Source organism: Cibotium barometz, chromosome 44 (assembly GCF_041138505.1).
Source record: "Cibotium barometz isolate CiBa-2024 chromosome 44, ASM4113850v1, whole genome shotgun sequence".
NCBI lineage: Eukaryota > Viridiplantae > Streptophyta > Polypodiopsida > Cyatheales > Cibotiaceae > Cibotium > Cibotium barometz.
Window position 1 is genome coordinate 45280545 of NC_141089.1, and position 22058 is coordinate 45302602.

The window sequence follows — 22058 nt, forward strand, 5'->3', positions numbered from 1 at the left end:
TAGGCTAAATCACTACCCCAAATGAATTTTCATAGGGTTTTGTCAATGTGAATTTTTAGGTCATGAGACTGCAGATAGAAATTCACGTCGTGAGATAATAAGGAATGGTTCACGTCATGAATCCATAAATGGTTCACATCATGAACTATTTTTTGTGCTTTCACGTGTTCAAAAGTCACTTCGAATTTCTGGTCCGCATTGTCTTGATCTGAGTTGGTTCACATCATGAACTATTTTCTGCGCTTTCACGTGTTCAAAAGTCACTTCGAATTTCTGGTCCACGTTGTCTTGATCTGAGTTGGTTGGTCTCAACTATGTAATAGAGGCACTTTCCTAACTTAACTTGACAATCCTTGGTTCGTAAATTAGATCTTTCACTGAAAGTTCATGCCGTGAAACCATAGAAGTCAGTTCACGTTGTGAAGAAGTAATGCAAGTTCAAAGCATTTAAAAAAACAAAAAATAGAGTATCACACTTGCTCGTTCACGGTAGCAAGTTTGGTGATACAAACATCAAAATTAAAAGAAAAAACAGTGTAGCTTTCCTTTAGGGTCACCCAAGTACTCACCCACAAACCAAAAACAATCAATTTCTAAAAAATCTTTATTTTCACTCAATTCTTATCCATTCATTATTTACACAATGCACTTCCTAAATGCAAAGGCAATGATGAAACTTATATAGTGGGAGATGAAACTCAAGGAGAACGGAAGAAACAATGGTGTTTCTTCGACAGTGGTGCCAAAAATGTTATGGGCTACTACACCTCCTCAGAGAGAACTCTAAACATTCACCATTGAAAGAAGCAGTAGACAATAACCATCGTTGGGTACTTACCAATGCTCCAAGCTCATGTCCCTTAAGGTCTCTAAGCTCGCTTTCGAAAGCTCAAATCCTCCAAGCTCCACCTCCACGCTATCACCATAGAGATTCACACCACCACACAAGGCAATCTCTCTCTCACTCCTCAACACAAGCATGCATAGAGAAGGCACATGCACTAGAGTACACTCTTACACTCTCTTACAAGACAAGACAAGAGCTCTCATAGCACAAAGGGGGATTGTGTCCATTCATTATGAGAAAATTCCTTATATATACAACTAGCCCTTATTCACACTTGGGCACCCAAAACTTACTAACTAAGGCCTTGGGTGGCCAGTATCTTATAATGTTATAAAATTTTTGGTGCCTTTGCATGACACTTATTAATGTCCTCAAATGGAGGAGCATAATTGTTAATCCAAAATGGGATTAACAATGTAATCAATTGAATACCACACAATTCCACCAAGAATAATTTCATCCTCAAGTATATCAACAAATCAATGGTGTTGTCAAACTCTAACATGAGGAAAATTTACAACCATAAATGGTTTCTAAAAGCTTAGAACCTATAGATTTAAATTTGGTTTTAGAGTAGGTGGACATAATGTAAAGGTGAGAGCTAAGTTAGCTCAATGCAAACTTAAACTTCTTAGAAAGTGATGGTTTCTAAGGCACATATTGCTCACAGTAGTTTTTAACCCTCTTATAACTCGATAGGTTCTAGAGCACTTGGCTCACGATCCATTCAAGCTTTCTTAGAACCTATGACATTTTTAAATTGTTAACTCACGATGGGTTTTAAAAACTAGCATAGTCATCCATAGTTTCACGATGTATTTCATGTAAATTAGTTTGAAAATTAATTGCATTTATTACATTTTTAATAAGGATAAGATTTGTCGTACAAGATTGTGATCATGAGAGAAATTTGATGTTAAAATATTTTTCAAGACAATAGTACAAGGTGTGAATGGATATTTAATACCTAAGACAAGAGTTGGTTAGTCTAAACATGTGATTTAAATTAGCTCACTGGTGGATACTAACCTTAGCTCATGGTGTGAGGTAACTTTTGATGCTCATGTCTGGTTCTTGAGAGTAAAAGGTATCGTTTACACCTAGTTTTCTAGGGTTTTATCGCTTTATTAGAATGTGATTAAGCTACCTAATCCTAATAAAAAAGTGTATTTCTTTTCTATGGAAATTTTGAGGTTTTCTCACTCTTAATATAATGCATGCAACTAAAAACACATAAAAATGTGGAATTGGGGTTAAGCCCTAAGGCTAGTCTCCAACAACAATGCCATATATGTTTATATTGATTACTTACCTTACCAAGGCAAATATCATGGGGAATTTATTGACAAAGTGCTGTGCAAGTACAACTTTCTGATGAGGGTGTGATAACTCCACGTCTAATCCACCATTCTATTATTGTCATGCAAAAGTGCTCCAAGGCTAATGGGATGTGGAGGAAGAGCAAAGCTTGCCATGATGGAGGCAAGGAGAGATTCCCACACTTAGATTACTCAAGTAGTAGGATAACAACATAAGCTCATGCCATGAGGAAGCCCAAGCAAGCCCAATCATGCAAGCATTCATTAAGCTTTCGCATGAATCATCAACCATGTAAGACAGGTGAGAAGAAAGCTCACACGAATTGAATTTCTTAGGGAATGACTTGTTCTCTTGCTAAATGTTAAAATGGCTTATATACATGAAGTTAGCTTTCATATATACATGAAGTTAGCTTTCACATTTGCCTACCCTAGGCATTTAAAAATAGTATATAGCTCACTAGTCTAGCTTCCACAAGTATATGGAGTCCTTAGGCTTTCCTAATTTAACATTAAGCACAAACTAAGGCCACTTTTTTATATTTTCCTCTAGTGCCATGTTTACAAAAGTAAGCTCGGTTACAAAGGAATGGTGCGATGCCTTACAAAACTAGGATAAGGCAAGGTCATTAAAGTGGAGTGGTTGACAATGGATATTGAGGAGGGATGTTGGGTATCAATCCCAAACTTATATTATAATGATTGGTTGGAATGACTAGATCACGTATATATAGCCCCTATGAGGAGTGGCCATGGAATGATTATGAGAAGTGGCCATGGTGGTGAACCCATTCAAGGGAGTTTCCAAGGCTGCACAACAAAAGCAAAGGAGTGGCCATGGAATGATTATGAGAAGTGGCCATGGTGAACCCAATCAAGGGAGTTTGCAAGGTTGCACAATAAAAGAAAAATCTCAAGCTTTGATTGACAGAGCATGAACAAATGCAACACTTATCAAGGCTGATGATGTGACGATTGAGAGTAGTTCAGATGAGAGCTTTGAAGTTGCCTCCCTTGGTGAGATAGCAGAAGACTAGCAAAGGACAACAATGTTGTGACTATTTTTTCCAAGAATACAATGCTTGTATTGGTTTCTTTCTTCTCCTTTTTTTATCTTTTTTTCATCATCTCCCCTTCATAAGACACTAATACTACCTTCAACTTGATCAAAGAGAATAAAAATTGCACAACATGAAACAATAATTTACGGTTTCACGACTTCAAATCAAGCCCTGCGCTTTCACAAACCATCTTCTCATGCATTCGCCTATTAACTAAAAAGTCACTTACGGGTTAAAAATTCACTAACTTTCCACTATCACAAACTTTCACACCGTGAAATAGTAGATTACTGTTTCACAGAATAAAGTCTTTCATGATTTAACAGTTCATGGAATAAACTCTTTCACGATTTAACGCCTTGTGGAATAAACTCTTTCACCATTTAACAGCTCTCTCACACCATGAACAACAGTCTGTTGTTTCACGGCCTAATCGATTCACGCATAAACTTTTTCACTCTTTAATATTTCACATCGTGAACAACATTTCACTATTTCACGGAATTACTCTTTCATGCAATAAAGTTTCATGGACTAACACCTTCATGATGTGAACTTCCTTCTACTAGTTCATGAACTAACTTCTAAGTCTCGTATATCTTCTAATTCACCACATCACAACATTGTCCATCTTGCTCACCATATTGATACTCTTCCCATCATGAACAAAGACCTCCTACAAGTCACCAAGACTGATGATCTTTTGCTAATATTATAGATGGCTACCACACCGAGGACTCTGACTCGGAGTTTAAAGGGACCCCTATTGTGACTCAAGCCAGCGCCACAGGATCACCGGCTGTGAAGAAAAAGAGAGGACCATGAAGCAACAAACTAACTTATCTGGGGCCTTATGCCAAGGATCTCAATGGTATCATGCTCTAGGAAGCCATCAAAACAAAATAGGGCAAGATTCTCTTTCAGTACCACAGCCCAGAAAGAGTGCTTGAAGATCTTGGAAGATACAGATGTCCAGTATAAGTTGGAAAAGGTAGGGTTGGGCAAGATGGCAAAAATACTCCCTCGCACATTCAACCAATCCCTACGTGTAGAATTTCTAAAATCTTACGACAAAAATACTAAAAAGGGGACGATCACAAAGCCGAATGGATCCACATAACATGTTCACATCTCCGAAACAATGATATGAGAGGCGCTTCAACTGCCACCTTACATTCCATCACATCTTCATCACATCGATTAGATGCTAATGGAAGATATGTTAAAGAAATTTGCCAACAATTCAAATGGTGCTGAATATAAAAACATGGGAGCAGGTAGATGAAAGAGCTTACAGAGCCATGTCAATGATCATGCAGGTAAAACCGATGACAAGTACAATATAATATCTCTTCATTGAATAGCGAAGGTGCATGAAGAGAAGGAAGAGGATTGGGCTTGGTTCATACGTAAAGGAATGGAGCACTAACTCAAGTCCCACCAGTCAAAGGTGTGTAACCCTTACCTCCTAACCAAGATACTTAGCCATATTGTAGGTGACATCCCAATACCCCAAGGAACACAAGAACAGGAAGTATCACATGCCTAGACACAATAGGGGGTCATGGCAGATCCTGCACACCTTATAGTAGACATGCAACAAGGATAAGTTATCCTTAAAGATACTAAAGAGATCCTAAAGGAAATAACCAAAGGAGTCAAGGAAGGTAAGAAGGAACACAAACCAAAAAAGATGAGAGGTAGTGTGCAGCAAAGCAGAAGTAGAAACCAAGCACCTGGAAGAGGAGGTAGTGTGCATCAAAGTAGAAGTAGAAACCAAGCACCTGGAAGAGGAGGTTGCCAAGGATATTGCATCATATTAGGGAACACTAGCAGAACAACAAACACCATTGAAGGTAACCACCACCCTTGACCCAAAATTGGGAATTGAAAGCATAAGCTTCATAAAAAAGTTATCCTTGGAATCTAAGGTTTCAGAATCAGTATTCCCAACACCCCCTCCCAACCGAGCTGCTTTGGTTTTCAAAAACCTATCACCTCTATGTGATCCAATACTCTTAGATCTACCCACCTTAGCTCGCATAGGTGCGCCCCAAGAATAGGAGGAACAAATATTGCCACAAGCGGATGTAGCCAAGGAGGACAAAAAAGCCTCATCAACTCATCCAGAAGCTACTCGAGAGAAGAACAAGAACAAGAGGCTAACAAGCACAAACGGAACGACAAAGGCCCCAGCCCCAGCAAGAAAAGAAAATTGGACTTCAAAAACATCCACACGGCGCAAGGTCCTTCTTAGACTAAGGTCTTGGCAACCTGCTCTACAGTTCTAGTTCCATGAAGTAGACAGTTCAACCTCTACCAACTCATCTATATGGTCACAAGAACAAAAATGTGGCAGTGTCACCTCCTTACCACTCATTCACTGCATGACAGACGACATGTAGAACTATGGAAGCAGTTCCAAGACAAAACAAACCAGGTGCAAGTCCTCAAAGACCAATTAACCGGCCGACGCCACACACAATGATGTCATCATTAAAAGTTGAAAGACTGCGAATGAACATGAAGCAAGGTTGACAACTGTGGAAGGGCACAATCGACTGTTGAGCAAGACCATAGTCAGAACAACCAAGGAGAATGAGGAGCTAAAAACTCAGTTAGATCAAGCCAAGGAGCAGCTTCAAAAGGAGGTGGTGCACATCAAAGAGAAAGAGGTGCAGCACACAATAGTTGAAGGACACTCACGCTAAGTCCGCTATTATAGGAGTTGGAGGCACTCTCAAAAGAACTCTTTGTTGAGTCATATAGCTTCATGGTTTTATTACCACGGTCCTTAAACTTCGTGTAGAATTGTCTTTTTCTTTGATCCCTTCTTAATGCTCTATAACACAGAGATTTATTAATCATACAATCTAACTTTGTTGATTCGGTGTTTTGTTTTTTACTGTGGATGTCTTCAAGAAGAAGGAAAGCCAGTATTATTCACACTGTGGAGGTGTTTAATAGGAGAGATGATGAAGGTAACTGGAAGTATAATCAGTACAGTAAGTTAGATTGGATTTTAATGTGACCAAGTACTTGTGGGATTTTCGAGGTCAAGCTCAAAGATGTAACAGGACCTAACAAATAATGGATCATGGAGTTCAGGAGACGCAACAATGGTATGGGTATAATAATAGAGGCTTTCATTCAACATGTTTATATGCACAAAGAGGTTCAAGTGCATCAAAGTCTTGTGGTTTTTTAATTTTTATACATTTTAATAAAGTGTTGTGGTTTTTTAAGTCTACTATGTCTCAAGCCCATGTATATGTAAGCAAATAATGATAAGTATAAGTAAGTATAAACATAAGTATAAGTATAAGTATATATTTAAGTGTAAATAATAATATAATTAACTATGCTAGAAATAGAAGTATGATTTATGATTTAGTATATTTTAATGAAGTGTCTTCAATTTTTAAGTCTATTGATATAAGTACATGTAAGTATACAAATAAATACAACTTTAAGCATATATTTAAGTACAAGTAATAATATAAGTAACTATGTAAATAATAAAATATAATATAACATAAAATAAAAGTAGGATTTATTTTTTATTATATTTTAATAAAGTGTCATTAATTTTTAAATCTATAGACATAACGTATAAAAATAAATATAAGCTTATAGTTATTTATAAGTACAATAATATTTATTAAAAATAGTATGAATTTGACTGTAAGTATAAACATAAGTATAAATTTGACTGTAAGTATAAATTTATTAAAAATAGTATAAATTCGACTGTAAGTATAAATATGAGTATAGTTAGATCAAACTCATTCATATTATCTATTCTCTAGCTCTCCATTTGTGTGCTAGCTCTCCACTACTCATCATGATCACCTCCCCTACTTTTGCCGCGTGGATTAGCACCACCCGCTATGCTCACCTTGGGGATTAGATCTACCCTAGGTTTTGCGAGAATATAGACCTTGAGGCCGCCATTTCCACGTTGGACCCTAATGGCTTGTCGTTAGCTACATTTTGTGATGCACATTACCTACTCTATCCTAAACTCCACCTTGAGTGGGATTCCTTCAGAGTTCCTTTTCGGTATGAAGAGTGGATCCAACCATAAGGAGGCAGTGATGAGAAGAGCTCTCTCTCATGTTGGACATCTCCACGCTACCTCTGTTCCAACCTCCTTTGAAGACCATATCCCACTTGGTCTCATTAAGCGGGATATTGTTTTTACTATTAACATTTTGAGCTCTGATGTTGAAGAGCTCAAGGCTGATGACACCCATGATCTCCCACTAGTGGAATACATAGACAGAGAGCCAAAGGAGATTGTTCTAGATCCTACCATTAAGGCCATAGAGAGCTCTTGCATGGTGCTTGTAATAAGTATCCAGCCTCATGAAATGCTAAGTCCTGACCCACCACTAGCTTCATTAAGTGCCATCACCATTTAAGGGGTGGAGTACCTCCTCATGCATGATGTGTTGGAGCTCTTGGAGTTGAGGGAGGAGGAACTCTATAGTATACTTATGCGAGATGCCAATGATCAGTTCTTGGACTTTGATCTCTAAGAAGCTCTACCTAGGTCAATGAGGTTGGACGATATGGTGAAAGCTGCGTAGATGACATCTTTACTATCATTGCTGCCCAGAAGTAGATTGAGGATGGAGATTCTCAATATAAGATTATCGATGAAGAGTTCAAGTTCTTATAGGAGGAACTCTTCAAATCTCGACCACACCATGCTACACCTCGTCGAGTTAGACGATGTGGCAGACCCATTCTAGGAGTAGACTTGAAGGCACCCTTGCAAGGAGCTCAACAAAGCAGAGAAGCTAACTCATTTTTACCAGATGCTCACCAAATTTGATGTGTGGGGCCTCCAAGGCATACAGGGGCCCTGCATGTGATGGCATGCCCATTTGAGGCCTGTAAGGCATCAGTTTGAAGGCTCGCGTGAGAAAGCCTAGTTCTTGCATCAGTCCAAAGGCTCGTGTGAGAAAGCTTGAATCTTGCAAGAACTAGGATTTCTCACGCGAGCCTTTGTATTGATGCCTTATAGGCCCTAGATGGGCATGCCATCACCTACAGGGCCCTGCATGCCTTGGTGGCCCACACATCAAATTTGGTTCCATTTTGAAAAAAACTCTACCTCTCATTAATAATTAGTTTTAAAATTCAACTTTTGTGACACATATCAAAGCCTATGCACATACAAAGCCATTGATTATTTAAACAATTTTGCAGGTGGGTCTCCCCAATTCCCATGCTCAATAGTACTAAAGCCATTGGCACCCTCTTTCCTTAAGTACTAGAGCCAAGGCCGCCTAAGCACACGCACAGAGGGGGGTACTATTACTTATTGGTGAGCAAGAAATTGTGTATCTTGATGGGTTTATGTCAAGGCAGAGTGGAAGATCCGAGGGCCAAGGAAGGGTTCACAACTCTGCACTAAAGGAGTACATTGGAAAACTTGTCAATGATGTGATAGTCTTCCACAAGACTTCCTCTCCAAGGTATGCTGAGAATTTCTTGAAGCTTAAAGCACTTATAAACGGTGCTTTATTCAAAATTATTTCGACTAATTCAAGTTTGGAAAAAGTTGTTCTACTTTGACGATCAAAGTTGCTTTATTTGTTCTCGAATCAAAGGTGGGGCCGCTTGCATTCTATGGTGGCTGGTGGCTTCATCAGGGATAAAGGATCCGACTATATCAGAGCAAAGCTTAAAGGGTTTCATGTTTTGATTCTAGCCATCAAAGCGGCTTCATAGTTTGGAGAGCTCAATAGTAAGAAGCCTAGGATATAGCCTTGATGACTATGCAACTTTTTTTTGTTATGAATGGAAATTTGGGTTGCGGAGTTTTTTTGTTTTAACATGTGTCTTGAAATGTATTATATTAGTAGACTCAAAAAAGCTAATTTAAATTAAACACATAACTCAAATAATAATTATAGCCATTTGAAGATGTAAATAAATCAATAAATTATATAAACTCAAATTAAATGAGACTAATTTGCAACATAGGATACGAGAAAAAAGTTTGTATATTTATCAAGATATACACTGAGGTTTACATAGCTTTTGAGAATTACATTTATGCAATGCATGAGCCCAGAACCTCCTATCCATAGAGAGTTGCAAATCTTGCATTGTTTGTTGCACCACACCTTGGAAGGACGCCTTTGGCATGAGCAAGTGGATCGTCCTTTGGTATTTCCTTATCTCACGGAGAACCACAGTGCCAGGCCTCCACTAACGCTTGCAATGTTGTTGTGGTTGTGGTTGGAGGGGGGTCCTCCACATCTCTCCTTTGAGGTCCAGACTCTCTTTATAGTTTGCTTGGTGCGAGCCATGCTCTTGGAGGTGAAAGAGATAAATGAAAGATGAGAAATGAGGTGAAGTGAGAGTTACTTCTTCCAAATGAGAATTGTTTTTTAAAGGAATTGGCCTAATAGATAAATTTAATAATTTTTAATTTTAAAAATCTCTTTCCCTAATTAGGATGAGCTCAAAATTTATGTATGCATGGATTTATTATATATCACTCCCTAAAAAAAATATTAGCCCCATCAGAGGCCTGTAGGGCTCGTGTGTGGAGGCTTGCTTTTTTAAAAAGCAAGCCTTCACACGTGAGCCTTTTGATAGGGGTCTTACATACCTCTTATGGGGGTTGATACCTTATCATGGCTATGTAAGCTACATTGTGTATAAAATAGCACCTTCACATGCACATGCATGCTCATGCTGTAAGCCACATGATCTATGCATAGAACAAATTTTAGCTCATTATGATCACTGTACACCGTGTATAAGAATATAAATTGACATTATGACATAATATTGGAAATAAAAAAACTTAACAGTAATTCCAAATCCAATACATTCCATCAAGTACAACTAGTTGAGTACAACCAAACACAAACATGGAAACACAAAACGATACGCGAGCATTATTGCAGCTCTTTAAGCCATGTCATGATTAAGGTTAAATGCATCACTGTTGTACGATTCTTACAAACAAGATAGAGATCTGAGGGCTTGAGTGTGATGTGCCACGTATGGATGGCTAACAACTCATCATCATGCATGAGGTTCACCACGTAAGTTTCAACCGCCTCTTGAAGAGAAAGCAATGCTTGGGTTGATCATCGCTCCACATTACATGCTTGATCTCTTGAAAAGTACTTGTAGATCTTGAAATATTTCTCGCACCAACCTTAAGAAAGATGCCTTGGGTATAAGAAACTTGGGGCTCTTTTGGAACCTCCTAATTTCATGAAACGGTGATAGTACATTCACTAGATCAGGAATGAACATCGCGGTGCCTTGGTACACGCCATACTCGCAAGCTAGAAGGAATAGAGAGAAATGAAGGAATGGAGAGAAATAAAAGAAGTGTCTTCATTTATAAATGAGACTTATTGACACTTATTTTCAAAATATATCAACATTATGAAAACTTTGAAAAAGTTATCTAAATCCAACTTTAGCAAACATCTATTTCTTTAAAACATTGGATTGCAGTACTCTCATAAATATAAAATGTTGTTATTATTTCTCAATTACAACTCTGAACACCACTGCGCTCGATGTTTCCATTTGCTAACCGACTCTCTCTTGGGTTGTCAACATTCTGTATGATGTTCTCTAGCCATGCTATTTTCATATCTTGCTTTCCTCACTTCATATATTGCCCTGCAAACAGCTTGTATATCATTGGATTTGGACTTTATTAATTTGTCCTCATACCTTATGTCTATTCTCCTATACAATCATTGGAGTAAATGCCTCATAAGATTGGAATCATTGATTTCATCTCCATGTGACGTTGCTTTGTGGAATCCGCATTTCGAGCTTGCTAGGTGAGATTGCTCCATGCCTTGTGTGGACCATATCACCAAACTTTCCTATTTAGCAAAGTGTGGATCATGAGCCTAAAGTATGTGCTACATTCAAACACACAAGATCCATAATTAAACTCAAAATATTATATTCATATTTTAACTGTAACAAAATGGTGACCACTCTTACCATATAGTGTGTAATGCAATTTGAAGTCCATGCCTACATCATTGAATTATGAAAGTTCACCCACCACCTCTTTAAATTCATTGGCATCATTGAAATTTAATGTCATCTTTTGTAAAAGTGGTGCTAATTTATCGTGTGCAATCCACACATTTGCCTTTGCGATATGCATCTATCCCCATTGCTCCGATTAGGGATAGCCATGTATAGCTCTTTTAATGCTTCGTACTTCTTCGGTTGTTTTACAAGAAACTTACCATCTTCATCTCGTAGTGGAGGTAAGAATTTCTTAGCCTTTGCTCCCCCAAAACACGGTTTGCATGGCAAATTTCCACTCTTTCCTGACTTTTTCTCATCCTTTTTTATTTCTACTTTGTAATCAAACATCAGATAAGACTTGTTCTACCATCTTGCATATTGCATCAATATCTAAAGTAGGCTGTATCTTATAGGAAAAACACACGTACTCAAACACCAACTTCTCTATTATCCTTACTATGCAATACAAGGTGTAAAAATTGACCCTTGTCAAGGGTATTTCTAAAATAGGATCCCACTTAGGATCTAATGGCACTAACATTCCATTCCTTTGAACACATTGGTCATGTGTTGCAGCACCACGTTATCTTGTCCTTGTAATCCAGTGTTTCTTCCCATTCTTGCCTTTCTTTTTTGATTGCATGTAATATAAACAAGGGAACTTAGCTGATGCTGAACTTGAAACACCAAACATAAATTTCAATGTTTTCAAATCGCCCGCAAGATTCCATTCTACCTTGTATTCACCAAACCCATCGACATGCAAAAACTTCACCATTGTTTTACTGTCTTACAATATCTGGTATCTTTGTTAAGTTAAAAAAATATTTAGTATTTCATAGTCCTCCTTTGGTACCTCAAATGCAGTAAGCCACCATATTTTATTCTCTTCTTTTTGTTATCCTTTTCCAAACCCTGCGTTTTGCCATGTAGTTCTGCATTGTCTACCTCAACAACATGCATCGCATTTTCCATAACATGTATTGCATCTTGCACCTTTTGACACTCTCTCTCCTTTTCACTTAGTGATTTTGTGAGCTCCTTAATCCTTGCATCCATGCCCATCATGGTGCGTTGAACATATGTGTAAATACTATGAGCTTGCATTGTAAGCCTCCTAGTGTATCCCAATAACCCTACAACATTGCCTTCACACACATACTTAATGAAAGATGTAATCCTGTTAAACTGTGGAGGTCTTTGGATAATTGGATTGGGTGGATAAATACGCTCCTTAACCCAAAGGTCAACATGTTTTTTCCTTGCATTTCTCTCTTGTTGCATTATCTTTGGTTGCTTTCACTTGTTGTCATTCTCTTGTATAACGAGGCATACTCGGCCTCAATTAGAAGTGAATGTCTCTCTTCTTGTTTCGGCCTATATCCTAAAATCAATATCATCATTAAACATAGCTATTAACCAAAAATTAGGTTTTATACATTTTTATAACTCGAGAAAGCCGATGGTGTCATTCTTGCGTCTAAAGCCACAAGGTCTTCCATATGTTGAATCTCCATAAAAAATTCAACAAATAGCACACAACAATTTTAACCAGAAATAACATTATTGAACACAACTTTAACCAGAGATAACTTCATAGAACTAAATCATAACTTTTAATCAACAATTACCTTTTGCACATTTGTTTCACCCAAATAACATAGAAATAATATCATTAAACACAACTATTAACTTCAATTTCATACATGAGTAAATCATATTGATAGTAATTAGATGGTCAAACAGGAAAGTAAACATCATCAAACACAACTATTGACCCAAAATTAGCTTTTATACATTTGTATACCTAAAAAAAATTCATGTATTGTCTATTGAGAATGCCAATTGTGTACTTTGTTTGTATTGTGTCTGGACCTGCTCTAGTAAAGTTATCTCCTGCCTCCTCTTGATGTTGTCTCATCTCTTGCTTGTAGAGTATGTTGTTGGCTTCTGTAACATTCACCTTTCCTGTGCTCAAGCTTGGCTCTACTGCTAGAACCAAATTATTTTTTTTAGGGATACACAAGAGCCCATGTGAGATTGCTATGGCCACTAAATTTGGCTGTGCGTAGGATGAAAACGCTTTTTGCTACACTTCTAATTAGATGCTACTATTGTTGCTTTGATGCATCTACATTACACAGCCTACCAATACCAAGATTTTACGCTCCCCTCCTTCTCTTTCTTCTTATGTAGCTTTGAGCTACTATTTAAGATGTTAATGATTGGTACAAATCTTGTTGGCAGAGAAAATAGAGAAGAAAAACTACTTGATCAACTAAAGATTTTTAAGCTTGAAGATCTTCTCTCTCTGTATTTTATCAGGGAAATCACTCCAACAAAAATAACACTCCTAACCTATCCTAGACTAAACTAGATCCACCACATCCTAGTTACCATGGCTCTGATACCATATTGGAAAGCATGGATTTAAGCTAGGCTATGGAGGATCAAAACTAATCAACCTAATAGTCAAGTAATTAAGAGAGCTAGAAGACTTGATAAATGATGTAATTAATAAAGAATTAAAGCAAAAGATACAATGAGAAGATAAAAAAATAACATAATCACCTTGCATTAGAGTTGATGTGCACCCTTTTGCCACACATGTGTCCATAAATTCTCACACTACATGTGCCTCCATGAACTTTTCTTGTGCTACGTTTTTGATCATTGACTTCACCTTTTACAAGTGACCATACAAATCAACCTTTGAGCTAGGAACCTTAGTCTTTCTTCTTCCCTTTTTAATGTGTATGCTCTCCCCCTTGCTCTACACTTGTTGCACCCTCACACATTGCTATTTTAACACAAGTGTGGGTTTCCTAAAATTCCCCTTAAAGCCAATGGCAGTGTCTTCTTTGCAGATGGTTTGCTCCAAAATTGAGTTTGGTCTTTGAATTCCCCTTTAAGCACGTAGTATTTTCTTCTTTGTAGATGGTTTGCTCCCAGATTGAGTTTGATTTTTCTTGGAAAGACATTCTGTAGTAGGATTTTGTATAAGGAAGTGCCTGAGGAGACTTTTGTATGTAGTTTCCTAAACACACACACACACACACACACACACACACACACACACACACACACACACATTCTATCTCAAAAAAAGGAGAGTCATGATGTGACCTCCGAGGATGTGTTGAAGATCATGACCTTGGTTTTGTTCAGGTTTATGGGTAAGGTCTCTCTCCCTACAAAACCTCTCCAATACATCCAAGTGAAAAACCTCTCCAATGCATGCATCCAAGTGAAAAACCTCTCCAATGCATCCAAGTAAACCCTATGGAATCTAAGATCAAGAGACGATGTCATCTGCATATAGGAATGCCATCTCCATATAACAATGCCATCTCCAATGCATCCAAGTGTCGAATCAATGTTTTAACCCTATTGAATCTAAGATTAAGACAATGCCATTTGCTCAATATAGCAATATGGGCACCACTACCTGAGCCAAGCCTCTGCCCCCAAATCTATATCCACAAAGGTTGCTATCTCATTAATGTATAGACCAAAGGGTGTAGGAGATAGTGGGCAACCTTGTTTGACCCTAATAGTGCTACATATATCACAAGAAAGTCCACTTGGTGCACATGAACTCGGCCAATCATTGCCTCAAATAAGGCCATCACACCCCAAATCATGTCAAGTGGGGGAGATATGATAAAATTGATGTATACATGGGAATGAGGGATAATATATGAAACATAACCTTAGGGGAGGGTGCAAAGGTCAAATCTATAATCAACTCTCAAAAGCAAAATTGACACAACTCGATCATTAGTATTTTAAGCAAGATTAGAGTCACCTAATCAGATGTACTCAAAGCCTATATAATGAGGCTCATATTCACGAATAAAATAATCTTCACGCTTTATATTAATATGTTGGTTCTCTGTTAATTGCTTTGCTTATTGTTAATCATCGAATCATGTGCTTGCTGAGGCTTAATCCACCATCATAATGCTTGTGTTTGATCCACCATGAACTTCAACATGGTATTAGAGACTTGTTATTCATTCTATCTCTCGCTTGTTTGCAACTAGTCATGTGCATCACTGCTTGCTTTAGTCTCCTGTGATCTGCTGTAGACTGCTTATTGAGACGACTACGTTAAGCTCTCCTACCTGCTGTCTACTGACCAGAATTGCTATCGCTCTTCCCAGACGACCTCCTACAGTACGCTTTATTAGCACTGTACTGCGCAACACTTCATTAGCTACATCACCTATGCAATGGCCGTGTGCCCTATTCATCTTAGCTAGAGCGTCTACAACTACTCTACAGATTATCTTTCCAATCCTGCAGAGCTGACTCCACACACCTCCGTGCGGGCGCTGCTTTGCCTTCCAATTGGTGCTTTGCTTCAATTGGCATTTGAGCTCAAGCATATCAGCATTAGCATCAAGGTACAATATGAACACGGAATGAGTTAGACAACTTTCTCTACTGACTGTCGAGACGACCTGATGAATTAGTTAGACATACTGCTGATGGTCTACGATCTATTGCTGGCTGACAAATCAGACGACCTGCTGTGTTAACAATCCGATGACTTGTTGTTGTAGAGTTGATAATCCATGACTTGATATTGACAATCAACAACCTACTACTGACAATCCACGACTGTTGAACAGTCAATAACCTGCTGGTGAGATAGCCAACAACCTATTTGTGACACCACCTACTTTTTGGTCAAGTTTATTTTTTTGGCTGGGTTTACTTTTTTTGGCCAGGTTTACTTTTATGATAGGGTTTACTTTCTCTAAATCAGATGACAGAGTGGTCTGAACACAGAGTCAATTGACTGAGTTAGATTTTGGAGTCAGCTATCTGAGTCCGTTAATTGAGTTAGATTTCAGAGTCAGCTGCCTGAGTCATATTTCAAAGTTAGCTACCTAAGTCAGCTATCTGAATTAGTTGTCTGAGTCAGCTTTTGGACTCAGCTGAGTCAATTGTCGGAATCACCTGTCAGAATAAGATTTTTTTCCACATTTTCAAATTTTGTTCTACATTTATTCTCATGCATATCTAATTTTGGGAGGGCTCATTACTTAAACCATTTGGGATTAATCTTTGCACTTATTTCCTTATAAAGGGACTAGACACTGCCTCTTTGAGGTAAGACCTTCTCTAATGGCCACCAAGATAGATAAATTTGAAGGAACAAGCTTCAGACTAAGATTAAATTTACATTAATGAGAAAGGGGTTGTGGAGCATTGCCAACGGAAAGGAGAAAAAGCCTACTACTATTAGGGAGGGGTAAGCATTGTGGGTTAGTAAGGATGAAAAGGCTCTTGCCACCATCATAGCTTTGGGCTTGAGTGATCAGTTTATCCATCACATAGATGGAAGAAGCACTTCAAATAAAGCTTGGGAAGAGTTGGGCACATTGTTTGGTACTCAAGCTAAGAGCTCTAAGATCAGCCTTCTAATTCAGTTCTTTGAGCTTACGTTAAATAGGGGAGAGCCTCTTGCCTCTCACCTAGATTTGATGAGAAGCCTAACCAGTTATCTTGAATAAAGCCATCATGAAAAAACATCAATATCTACCTCTACAAGTAGAACTTAGATGGAGAGTGAGACACATTGAGAGGATTTAGAAACAAGATGTGTATAGTGTTTACATGCACCTTGTTTTCTCCTCACCTTGTCAATTGCATCTTGTTTTCTCCACACATGGCTTGATTATAGTTGTAGGTAAGCTAAGTTTTGTGTCTTGAGAAGCAAGTTGCTGCTAAATTAACATTGTACTTGACATACACTAGGTGGGTGTGCGTAAGAATGTCAATGCCTAAATGATGGCATCAAAGCCCTCCTAGATGATTGGTAGGATTTTTCTATCTTTTTTAAAGTGTGTTCTTTTCTTTTGTTGAACCATATATTTGGCGTAAGACCTCCACGCTCTATATGTCTCGCACATCATTTTGTTTTTTCGTAGACTAACTTTTCTCTTTCTTTCTCTCTCTTAGGCGATCTAGAACTATAAAAGACACATGGATAGCAAATGCGCTTTTAGCAGTGCATGGTGCTCCTCCTTCCTCAAATCTCGTAGCGCGGAGAGAAGTGATTGGAGGTTGGGGCATGCAAGGCAACCACGCTCCCACAATGCAACGACAACGTTGGGATTTTAGCTTGCTTTTGGGCAGCCATTGTTGAGAACGTGTGAAGCCCCGCTTAGGGTTTGTGACTTTAAAGAGAGCTCTCTCACACACACATACACCATCTTGTGACTTTAAAACGCTCTCTCTCTCTCTCTCTCACACACACACACACACCATCTTGTGACTTTAAAGCACGCTCTCTCTCTCTCTCTCTCTCTCCCTCTCTCACCCATAGTGTGTGTGTGTAATAAAAGAGGACCCTTGCACTACCTTTTTGCCACCCACAACAAGTGGAGCAGATTGGCTAGTATGAGGGCCCTTATAAAAGGTCATGATCCACACCGTTGGTCGTATATGCCCTCGTGTTGCATTCTACCGACTTAATACCTGTCTCCGTTAATACCCCCCTCTCTCTCTCTCTCTCCGCACACGCACGCGCACACACCAGCTTTCAAATTGGTAGTTGGCTGGCTATCCATGCAGCCACCCAAGATGCGAGCTTGCATATGCATACCACACAACAAACCGAGGAATGACTCGGCAGATCCTCCCGCTTCTTCCCACACCTATAGCCTGCACACCATCTTCGTCTTCTCCGTCGATCTCTCCAGAACAAACAAAGAAAAAAGAAAGCCCAAAAATAAACCCTTGTCCCCTCGCTTGTTGGGGTTCACACACCTCATTTTGCTTCATTCAGCTCCTGATGTGATTGATCTGAGCTCCTCTTCACAGCCATAGCAAGGCTTCTCTCAAGAGCTAAAGCCAAATCCATAGCCATAGCCGGGCCTTCTATCATTCTTTTCCATCATGGAAGCAGCTGTTCTCCCCCAATCCACCCCCCTGTCTTTTGCAGAAAGCAACCTCATTTCACCTTCTTCTGCATCAAGGAAAGCAAAATCAAGCAAATTTGTTGCAGAAGCAGGCAAGTTTGGGAGGCTGCAGAGCTCAGAGAATGGGGTGAGCCAGGGTTTGCAGATAGGGTTTGATCTAAAGGCAGGGTTCAGAGAAGGAGGCGGCAGCAGCAAGAGGAGGACGATGGTGGCCCTAGCTATGCTGAAGAGAGGCGGGCGCAAGACGCCGGACAAGGAGTACCCGTGGCCACAGAAGCTGAAGCCCGAAGATCTGACAGGCTCTCCACTTCCCCTCCTCTCCCGCTTCAAGCCCCTCCCCACCAAGCCCAAGCCTGTCCCTCTCCCCTTCGAGCTCCCCCTCGTCGACATCCAGAAGAAGATTCAAGAGGTGTGCCTCTCTCTCTCTCTCTCTCTCTCTCTCTCTCTCTCTCTCTCTCTTCTGCCCTCTGAGATGATCTGCATCCATCTTCTCTCGAGCAGTAAATTCAAAAGAGGCTTTTGCAAGGCCAGATTTACCAGTGAGACCAAGAGTGTGTGTATGTATGTAGCATGCATATGTGTGTGAAATTCAATGGCTCTTATTAGGTAAGCCATGTGTGGTATCTGCATCCATTTGTTCCCAATCAGTAAAATCCAAACGCTTTTTATTAGGTAATTCAGGTTCGTATGAGTGTGCGTGTGTGTGTGTGTGTGCGTGTATGAACATATTTGCGTGTGTGTATGGATGAATATATGTGAGCATGTATGCATGATGCGTGCAAACATCCATCCATGCAAGGTTTTTTGAAAGCTCCCTTGGAATATACCAATCAGGACACAAACGATGAGATAATTGTGTTTAGAAAAGCTAGGTTTGTTAGAATGCATTTCTAACTCTAGCCCTCTGAATTTCAGCAATTTACGTTCTACATTTTCTGCTCTGTCTGTTCTCATCATGTAAACAATGACATTGTTATCACACGCAGGTCCGTGAACTTGCGAACAATACAGGCATGGACTTTTCCGTGCAACTAAGTGAACTACAAGAAAAGTATGATGAGGTAGGAAAAGAAATCTCAGTTTGTTTGCATGCTCTATCCATTTGGCTAGATGAGACAGCTTGTAGCATATATGCTTCAATAACAAGTTTTATGCTCCATGTCCAGATACGCAAAGACTTATACGGTCAACTTTCCCCAGTACAAAGATTAAGTGTTGCGAGGCATCCAAACAGACCAACGTGTCTGGACCATGTGCTTAACATCACTGACAAGGTTTGGTGCCAAAACTCGATACATCGGCTTTGATGTTATTCACAAATCCGAGAGTTTTCTCACTTGCAAGTCTTTCATTTCAGTGGCTTGAGCTTCATGGAGATCGAGCAGGATACGACGACCCTGCAATTATCACGGGTATTGGACAAATGGATGGTATGAGCTTCATGTTTGTTGGCCATCAAAAGGGGCGAAACACGAAAGAGAACATATACAGGAATTTTGCCATGCCAACTCCCAATGGGTATGATGAAGTAATAGTTCCCTTTGTGATCTTGTTTGGACCTTGAATCATCCTCGTATAGTAATGAACATAGATAGTATTGATTGCATGCTATTTTTGCTATTGTGACTCCATAAGTTTGCTATTATAACTCCACAACTTTTGGCACTAAGATTTCTGAAAATCGATAGAACAAAAATGGTAGCGTAAGGTTTGAGACCAACTTTCTTGTTGCATTGCATGACACTTTGGAACTACCTTTTAGGTATCGGAAAGCTTTGAGGATGATGCAACATGCAGAGCATCATGGCCTCCCCATCCTCACTTTCGTTGACACCCCGGGGGCCTATGCAGGAATTCAAGCAGAAGAACGTGGACAAGTATAACACACTTTTCAAAACCTAGTGTATGATTTCAATGTGCACATGGAGAACAGTATTTGGATTTGGCAATGAACTCTTTGTTCTTGCAGGGTGAAGCTATAGCCAAAAATCTCAGAGAGATGTTTGGACTGAAAGTTCCCATCATCACAACTGTTATCGGAGAGGGCGGATCTGGTGGCGCACTTGCTATTGGCTGCTGTGATAAGATGCTTATGCTTGAAAACGCTGTATACTACGTAGCTAGGTTTGTTCCTGAAATCCTCTCTCGACTTAAAATTTTTTGTTGCCAGCATAATTTCCTATTGGAGGTTCTTTTATCATGGCATGATGACTGTTTTGACGTGGGTTTCATGTAGTCCCGAAGCTTGTGCAGCTATTCTATGGAAAACTGCTGCTGCTGCCCCACGGGTAAGACATTGAATGTATAGGATTGTCACGATTATCTGGTGTGCTAGTAATTTTGGTGGTCATCTGACTGATACAATTGATGTGTCCAGGCAACAGAGGCGTTGCGAATTACAGCTCATGAACTTGTCAAGCTGGACGTGGTGGATGAAATCATTCCTGTGGGTATTCTTATCCTCTTACTCTTTAGAACAAATGGATAATATTTTTATCATGACCGGTCAACTTCATACCTTGTGTCTTTAGGGGGGGAAGCTATCGCATTAACTTATTCATCTCCTACTCGATTTTGCAGGAGCCACTTGGAGGCGCACATTCGGATCCATTCACAACATCAATGAACATGAAAGAGGCTATAATCAAACACATGCGTGTAAGTACACCTTTGCATTGTTCTGAGTATATAAGCTCATAGATATTTTAAAGTTTTATCCAAAACAATGGCATTTAGGCTCTCTTGCTTATTCAAAAGTTTGTACCAATTATGTGGAATGAGGGTTTTGCAAAAGTAGTAGGGTGACACAATCTTAACACTGCGAGTGACTGAATGAATACAGGAGCTTCTAAAGCTGCAGCCTGAGCCACTGTTGGCACAGCGTCTGGGAAAGTTCCGGAAAATAGGTGGGGTTCAAGAGGGTGTAAAGCTTGACCCTCATATTAAGCGAAACATGAAAGCGCGTGAAGTGCCCCTCGAGAGTGATCAGCCTAAGCTGCTACCTTCTCATATGCATCAAAATCTGGAGTTAAGCCTGAAGACTGCACCTGCTGCCGCCGCTGCAAAATCAGAATAGAGATTGCACAGGCAAATTTCTTACTTTCTACATAGTTTCTTCTACCATTTTTTTATAAAAGAGCCATTATAATCCACTACAATTCCTTGATAAAAAAACGTCTGCTGCTCAAACATGATCCTATTGCAGATGTTTCTTAAATGCTGCTGGGGACTTCACCCTCCTTTGACAGTAGATTTTTGCCATTCAATCCTTGACTGTGATTTCACAAAGCAGCATTCATTCAAGTGTCATGGTAAACTCACTTATAAAAGACAAATCGAGTTTTGTACTTTCTATTTTGACGATTTGTACATACCAGAGGGGCTTCTGCCCAGAAAATATTATGCAACCCAATAATGTAGTATCAAAATTTCTGACAACTTAATCCGCCAGGTCTGCAGGATTGTGTTGTGTAAGAACTTAAGTTCAGCTACAGTAATAATCAGTCGGATCTTTTTAAATTCATCGACTAGCTCATATTTTGGAGGCGATCTTTACCCTTTTTATTGCACTAAATTTCACTATTATTAATCGAGCCATGTAACAAAATAACAGCAGTAAAGACATCAACCTATCTTGATAGAGCCAACCTTGTAATGGTTTAGTAGTGATAATGAAAGGTAGCCTAAATGTAGCAAATCTACTTTGGGGACTTGGACTAGAGAAATGTTTAAATCTAGCATATATTTTAAATGTAAAAACATTGGGAGTATATGAATGTAGCATTTAATGGCGAAAGTATTTTCTCACTATGGAAGAAGTGTTGCAGTTCTTATTGAAAACATTTGAGCCAAGATA

At 39.2% G+C, this 22058-nt stretch overlaps 1 protein-coding gene across 2 annotated transcripts; it reads left to right on the forward strand.

Annotated features, from left to right (window-relative positions):
- The first annotated feature begins 17874 nt into the window (after positions 1–17874).
- On the forward strand, positions 17875–21726 carry LOC147613343 (uncharacterized). Of its 2 annotated transcripts, XR_015263410.1 has the most exons (12): positions 17875–18611; positions 19189–19263; positions 19369–19476; positions 19560–19720; positions 19965–20079; positions 20172–20326; positions 20439–20490; positions 20580–20648; positions 20783–20860; positions 21045–21289; positions 21408–21513; positions 21654–21726. XR_015263410.1 is itself a non-coding variant. In XM_086782644.1 (11 exons), the coding sequence occupies exons 1-10, from the start codon at positions 18180–18182 to the stop codon at positions 21276–21278; spliced, it is 1479 nt and encodes a 492-aa protein (XP_086638770.1). In that variant the 5' UTR covers positions 17875–18179; the 3' UTR covers positions 21279–21289; positions 21408–21726. The 2 variants fall into 2 exon arrangements, 1 of the variants encoding a protein (XP_086638770.1); XM_086782644.1 differs by having other exon boundaries at positions 21408–21726.
- The last annotated feature ends 332 nt before the right edge of the window (positions 21727–22058 follow it).